Source organism: Arachis ipaensis, chromosome B04, assembly GCF_000816755.2.
Source record: "Arachis ipaensis cultivar K30076 chromosome B04, Araip1.1, whole genome shotgun sequence".
Lineage (NCBI taxonomy): Eukaryota > Viridiplantae > Streptophyta > Magnoliopsida > Fabales > Fabaceae > Arachis > Arachis ipaensis.
The window spans coordinates 127,785,857-127,792,781 of record NC_029788.2 but is presented as its reverse complement, the minus strand read 5'-3'; the positions used below and the strand labels follow the sequence as shown (position 1 = coordinate 127,792,781).

At 36.2% G+C, this 6,925-nt stretch overlaps 3 protein-coding genes across 4 annotated transcripts in view; 2 read left to right on the top strand and 1 right to left on the bottom strand.

Moving 5' to 3' along the window:
• The window catches only part of LOC107635341 (DCN1-like protein 2), a gene marked incomplete in the record, with an annotated part of 5,930 nt that extends 5,658 nt beyond the window's left edge, over nt 1-272 (top strand). For both annotated transcript variants that reach the window (XM_016338804.2, XM_016338803.2), the window contains 1 exon segment: nt 1-272. In XM_016338804.2, the coding sequence (XP_016194290.1) occupies nt 1-14 (14 nt within the window).
• Nucleotides 411-4,783, bottom strand: LOC107635340 (granule-bound starch synthase 2, chloroplastic/amyloplastic). The gene is made up of 8 exons (XM_016338802.2): nt 3,967-4,783; nt 3,306-3,726; nt 2,931-2,995; nt 2,712-2,789; nt 2,500-2,610; nt 2,379-2,423; nt 1,748-1,921; nt 411-1,669 (listed from the first exon to the last, which is right to left on the bottom strand). The coding sequence occupies exons 1-8, from the start codon at nt 4,288-4,290 to the stop codon at nt 713-715; spliced, it is 2,175 nt and encodes a 724-aa protein (XP_016194288.1). The 5' UTR covers nt 4,291-4,783; the 3' UTR covers nt 411-712.
• Nucleotides 5,152-6,620, top strand: LOC107637296. Its single transcript, XM_016340728.2, has one exon. The coding sequence runs from the start codon at nt 5,786-5,788 to the stop codon at nt 6,455-6,457; it is 672 nt and encodes a 223-aa protein (XP_016196214.1). The 5' UTR covers nt 5,152-5,785; the 3' UTR covers nt 6,458-6,620.

Sequence of the window (6,925 nt, the reverse complement as noted above, 5' to 3'; positions counted from 1 at the left end):
CTTCTTTTAGATGAAGCACCATTATAAAGGTATATAAATTTATCTTTTGCTAATTGCTATCTGTTGTTTGCACGGGATAGAAATATTTAACTTAAGGTTGTTCCTGTAGTTGTGTGGCTTAGTAAGTTGTGCTGGCGAGTGTTAATTGATGATCCATTGCCTTTGGTAAAATCAATAAAATGTCTTGTGTTTTATTTCTCTATATTGTTTCATGTATTGAATATTGATGATAAATATAAATCAGTAAACTGATTATGATGATTTTGATTTTACCAGACTTAATTTTCCAATGATATTGCAGTTGTTAACATTTTGTAATGTGCTTTAGGCTAGACAGAGTGCTAGGATTATTGCAATTAGATATTAATACTGATATTTGTGATATAATAGAGATAAGTGCTTTTGGGAACTTGTATAGAACTTAACATAGTACCTTGAAAATCAACTTTGCTTGCTATCACACAAGTTAAATTGAGCTTGTAAACACTAGTATGATACTTAAACAGTGCATGAAATTGTTGTGTTACTGTTATAAAATCCTTAGAACACTAAAACTTTTACCTTAACCCATTCCATCATGACTTTGACTGTATCGTATACACAATTCCTCATTTTCCTTCCCAAAACCAACAATTTAAGACACGATAGCCATTCAACTTGGATAATCTTCGTTTTGATCAGAACTTTCTGGTAGAGTAGAGATGCCAGAAAGTTACCACTGGTACTTGGCAGCAAGAAGCACCTCCTCATACTGCTGGGCTGCGTTATCCCAACTAAGATCTTGTGTCATCCCTCGCCGTTGAAGCCCTTCCCAGCTTTCCTTATACTCTCTATAGGTCAATAAGCAATTCCCTAATGCATGTATCAACTTGCCTGATTCTGCACTTCCAAATGTCCATCCAAGTCCTGTTTCATTGAAGGGATCAAAAGGCTTCACTGTGTCCCTCAATCCTCCAACAGCATGCACAACAGGAACTGTTCCATAAGCCATGGCATAGAGTTGGTTCAATCCACATGGCTCAAATCTTGATGGCATGAGCAATATGTCTGCTCCTGCAGTTATTCTATGAGCAGTCTTCACGGAAAAACCAACCCAACTGCGGATCTTGTCATTGTGTTGATTCTCGAAATTCCGGAGCATTTGTTCCAAATCCGGTCTTCCAGATCCCAACATGATTAGTTGCACATCCTGACCCATCATCCAAGGAACCGCTTCGGCTATGAGATCAACGCCTTTCTGCGGATCCAACCTTCCGATAAAACCGATTACCGGAATGTCCTCGCGAACAGGCAAACCGAGCTCCTTTTGCAATGCGGCTTTACATTGAGGCTTTCCAGTATGCAGTGTCTCGAGGGAGTAGTTGGTGTAGCCATCCGATTTCAAGTGAACATCAAACTTAGGGTTCCAATCTTTGTTATCAATTCCATTCACGATTCCCCTCAGTTTCCATCCATTGTCATTGATGATCCCATGCAAACCCCAACCACCTTCAGAAGTTTTAAGCTCCCATGAATACCCATGGCTAACCGTGACAACACGGTCTGCGCTCTTTAAACCGGCTGCAAAAATGTTGAAGTGGTCACCTCCAATGGGGTCATATAGTTTAAAAAGGTCTATGTAGTGTTCAGCTAAATCAACATAGAAGAAATCATCAACAGGACCCCGACCCTACAAGGAAAGAAAGTGTGTTAGTGTTAATGTGTCAAACATCTTCTTAACATAGACATATATAGATGGAGATTGAACCTGGTGAGCTATGTTATGAATAACGAGAACTGATCTTGTGTACTTCATCAAACCCTGGTCACGATAGTATGCCTTAAGATACACTGGCAGCAATGAAGTATGCCAATCGTTTGCTATGAAAGCCAAGTTTCCATCTCCATAGCAAACACCACCACATGGAACATGCCACGGAACCTGTGAATTTTTCAGTTTGATTTATTATTCATATTCAAAGAAATGCATCAGAGCTATAGTGAAGACTTCAAGAACAAAATCAATACTAGTCATTTTCTATTTTATCTTCTTTTCACACACATGATTTCAAGCTGTAACAGATTGTAGACCACAATCTAGTATTCTTTTCTTCATTTTAAAGAAGAAACAAAATCTCTATCAAATCACTAGCATCCTGAATCTCATTATCAGAAATTCGACTAATATTCTCTAGTCTGACCAAGGTCACATGAAGGGTTAGGGATCTGCCTTAGAAATAATTTTTCTTTCCCCTTCTCTTAATTAAATCCTAATCTCTAGTTAAAAGACCAAAACATTATCATAATACAGTATTCTAATGTGCTAGAAGACTTCAATTTGTTAGAATTATCCCATAAATAAACATTGACCAAGTGACGAAGTCATTTAGTTTATGTACCTCAACAGCTGCCTTGCAAAACAGTATCATGCGCTTTAGAATATCCTGTGAGATGAAAGACAAGGTGAGTTAAATGTGTAAAATACTTGACAGTGACTGTCAAGAAAAAATATATTATTACCAATCTGCTTCCTGCATATATGTTATGCTCCAGATTGTGAAACATTGGACTTTCGATGAAAACAAAGTCTACACCATCAATGTAAGCCTGGAAATATCTTACTTCCATATCCTGTAGAGTGAAAAATTGGAAGGTTACAACACCCTCAAAGTAGAAGCAATGTAACACATTGAAAGAGAACAATCAATAGGAACAAAGCAGATGCTGCATACATGACCATCCACTCTGTATGTTTTTCGTACTCCTGTATCTTGGGGTTCGATATAGTTACCATACCGAGGCGCAACAACCTGAGAGGAAAACAGAGAAGAAGAAGAAGAACATGGTATATTATGCAATGGGCAAGGTACAAATTCAAAGATTAAGTTTTCTTCTAATAGTTTGTTATATTCAATTATTCAGTAAAGTTCAATAAGGGAATAACATGTTACCATGACCCTATGTCCACGCTTAGCTAAAGCCTTTGGTAATGAACCAACAACATCTCCAAGTCCACCTGTTAACTCACATAAAAGTCTATAAGTTTATGTCCTTCGTATCTTTTTATTTTCGGTCTTGAGGCAGTTATCAATATAACATATAGAACATTTTATATTTAAAAAATGGTGAAAACTCAGGTGAAGTCGACTTCACATGAAAGTTGATACCTGAGAGTCGTTAGATGAAAATTTAGTCAAATCAGTCAAATCATCTAACGGCTCTCAGGTATCAACTTCACGTGAAGTCGACTTTATCTGAGTTTCCACCTTAGACATATTTTTATTAAAAGTCACCAAAATTGGTATAAGGTGGGTAGGTTTAGTTACCTGTTTTTGACCAGGGAGCACATTCTGCTGCAACTACTATAACATTCATCACATTGGTCCCAGCCAAAGGTTGCGGTATTTCACCTTCACTCCCAATCTCATTAGATTCATCAGTTATATTCTCCAAACTTGATTCAATAACACCATCCTGATTCTTAACCTTCAGACTTGAGTTCTCAGTTCCATTTGTAAAGAAGGCTGGTAGTGAATCCAGCCTCAACGAAGCCGGTTCAGGAGGCGGGACTCTAACATCCTGGTTAGATTCATCAAAGCCTCCATAAATGCCTAGAATGTTACCATTTTGGTTCTCAAAAGAATGGCTTCTGCCATTGGTGCCATGTTCATAAGAAATACTGCCCCCTTCTGGTTTACTAATATTGTCACTGTCTATGGAAGAAATTAGTTTCTTTCTTTCTGAAATCTGCAATTGATGAGTTGAGATTGACCATGTAAACATTTGCTATGAAGCACAACATAAGCATAGTTACACTAGCCTTCTAGATGAACAAACAAGCATATATAGTACTCTTGGTACATCCATACTAAATATATCTAGATACATTGAATTCTGAGTGTACTGGGTTTTCAAAGTGACAGATATTTTGAAACGGATAGAGTAAATACCAAATACAACACTACTTTAGGATAAAGCAGAATATACCTGTTGAAGTAGGTCCCTTTGCAAAGCAAGAACCTTCTTCCTCTTTTCAATCGTGGCATGCACCACATCCTTTGATCCATCTTCATACTCATCTTTCCCAAAACTCTTGCAAGCTATTGGTCTTACTTTCTTACTCCTCCATAACACCCTCTTGCACCAACACAACCCCAACCTTTCAGAATGCCCAAAACATGAACCCTTTATGCCACAAACCGGAAACCGGGGAGAATGGTAGCTGCTTCTTGTGTCAAGAAGCACCAGAGACTCAACATTAGTTTCCAATACAAATGGCAAAGATCCCAATGATGTTGATGATGCCATCATCAGAAAGAAAAGTAATCAATCAACACAACTTTTTGAGAGAAAATGGTGCATGCACAATACTATAACTGAGTGATGGGAAAAACCCAGATAGGGATTTTGCAAAAGATGAGGACTTTTGTAATTTTGTCATGGAAGTGAAGGAACAGAGGAGGAATCAACCAATATATATAAAAAGAAGAATAAGCATGAAAATCTAGTGGTTAATTGGATTGTGGAATATGGAAAGTGGACCCAAGAGAATGGGAACATTCATGAAGTTTGAGGTTGGAAATCGCTGACCATTTTAGAACAGAAGAGTTGAAGCAAATATTTTTGGAGTTGTGATTGAGAATCTTAGCCAGAAATTGCAGAGAGAGAATTTCAAACGTGAAATTCATTGATATGAGAAAGGGGGACCAGCATGAAAGATTCAGTGATTCACCATTCATTGGTAGAACTGAATGAACAAAAGTTCTTCTATCTTCCACGGTTGTCTGAATTGTAAAAAGTTACTTCATAGAATCATCTTGAATGATTTTATACATTTTAAATTTTTTATATTTTATTTTACCAACCATCTATAATACTATTTCAACCAAAAGAAACTTCTTTTAAGGTTAGTTTGACATTGGCCATCTTATTAGGGTTACATATTATTAAAGTAGTTCATTCTGATGTTGATAACATAAATCAAATTTCTATTCTTTAGGTAATAATATATGAATTTAATTTTGATACATGTCAAAGCAATTTTATCTGTGTATTTAATTACGTAATACTATATCAACAAAAATAACTACTTTTATATTGATCACATAGATGATCATTTAAAAAACCGAATGTAATAGATCGAATGTGTAAAACATTTTACACATAGGATATTAAAATTAAATTCTTTTTAGTTATTGATTTTAAACAGTAGCAATAACAAAATTTGAATATAAATTCTTCACAAGTAGATTACTTTAAGTGGTTTAGATGTCGATGGTCAAGTAGATGCAAAATTTCCGCGTAGTAGATTGGAAAATCCAAAGAAATCATGTCTTTTTCATTAATGACAAAATCACGTTTCTGGCATGTAAAATTTTGTAGTATTTCCTAGAACCTAACTTATTACCACATGTTCCCAATCAAACCTATAATCTTTGTGGTTTTGTTTTTTATTTCTTTCTTTCTTTCTTAGTGGCATGAGCAATTTTTCTTATTACTATAGAGCAAGCGCGTATCATCCCTGATCATCATCACCTCGTTCTATTTAGTTTGCTGCATTGTCCTTACGTTTGAATGGTTAATGTGCCTAATCAACAATTAACAAAGCACTCTACTCTCATAAATCATTATTTCCTTCTTACAAGTGATGAGAAGAAATCAATAACTATAAACAAGTAATAAAGATGATATACTTAAATAACCGCCAATAACCGCCCAATTGTTTTAAACTCAATTTGTAAATTCCACTGTATTTAAACTCTTCTTAATTTAGAATTCCTTTCTCTATTCTTAATTCTCACAAAAAATGGAACCAACCCAACAGGAAGTTGGAATCAAAGTTTACAATGCAACTCCAGCACCGTCCCATGATGATACACGCAATTCTTCCGGCCCAATCACTCTTCCGGTGATGCCTCCAGAGGCTGTCCGGAAGAATCGCCGTGCCATCATGGCAAAGGGTGTCCAGAAGACACTCAACAAGACTTCATTACTCGGAAACTTCCTCCCAACGGGAACACTCCTGACATTCGAGATGGTCCTTCCATCAATCTACAAGAACGGACAATGCAGTCACGTGCACAGCATGATGACCCACGTGCTCCTAACCATATGTTCACTCTCATGCTTCTTCTTTCACTTCACAGACAGTTTTCCCGGCCCTGACGGAACCATTTATTATGGTTTCGTGACTCCGAAAGGACTGTCCGTGTTCAAACCGGGGATTCCGGTTCAAGTGCCAAAGGATGAGAAATACAAGGTTTCCTTCACGGATTTTGTGCACGCTTTCATGTCCGTGTTAGTGTTCGTGGCAATTGCTTTCTCGGATCATAGGGTTACTAATTGCTTGTTCCCCGGGCATGAAAAGGACATGGATCAAGTCATGGAGAGTTTTCCGTTAATGGTGGGAGTAATTTGTAGCGGTTTGTTTCTTGTGTTTCCCAATTTCAGACGTGGAATTGGATGCATGTCTGCGTAATATGAAACTTGTTATTGTGTTAGTAATAATTTGTTTGGGATTTGGTAGTTATTTCTTTAATTTTATCTACATCATACTCATGTTAATATTTTTGTTATGAATTAAGGGCTACAGAACAAGAATAATATTGCTCTTTTTTTTTATGGTTGGTTTTTGAATTTATTTCGCGGATTGATATTTGATCCCTAATAAATATTTAATTTAGAACGAGAATGTCCTTTGCTTAATCATAATTCAGAAACATTATGCAACTTTCAACCCTTATGGCCTTATAGATTCAATGTGTCTGTGTTATGTTATATATCAATGTATATATCAAGATGTGTAATCATTAAATACTAGTATACTACTTAGAATGAATTTGTTAATTTAGTGCAGACCAGCAATTGGTTTTATTTAAGCTTTTAAACTACTAACCAAGTTAGTTAATATGTGTATAATTATACATATTAATTTACAATTTTTTCA

Coding starts and splice junctions, on each gene's coding strand:
- LOC107635340 (XM_016338802.2), bottom strand. CDS start 4,290: ATGATGGCATCATCAACATCATTGGGATCTTTGCCATTTGTATTGGAA. Junction 2,790..2,930: donor AGCGTGGACATAGGGTCATG/GTAACATGTTAT, acceptor TTTTCCTCTCAG/GTTGTTGCGCCTCGGTATGG. Junction 2,611..2,711: donor CATACAGAGTGGATGGTCAT/GTATGCAGCATC, acceptor TTCACTCTACAG/GATATGGAAGTAAGATATTT.
- LOC107637296 (XM_016340728.2), top strand. CDS start 5,786: ATGGAACCAACCCAACAGGAAGTTGGAATCAAAGTTTACAATGCAACT.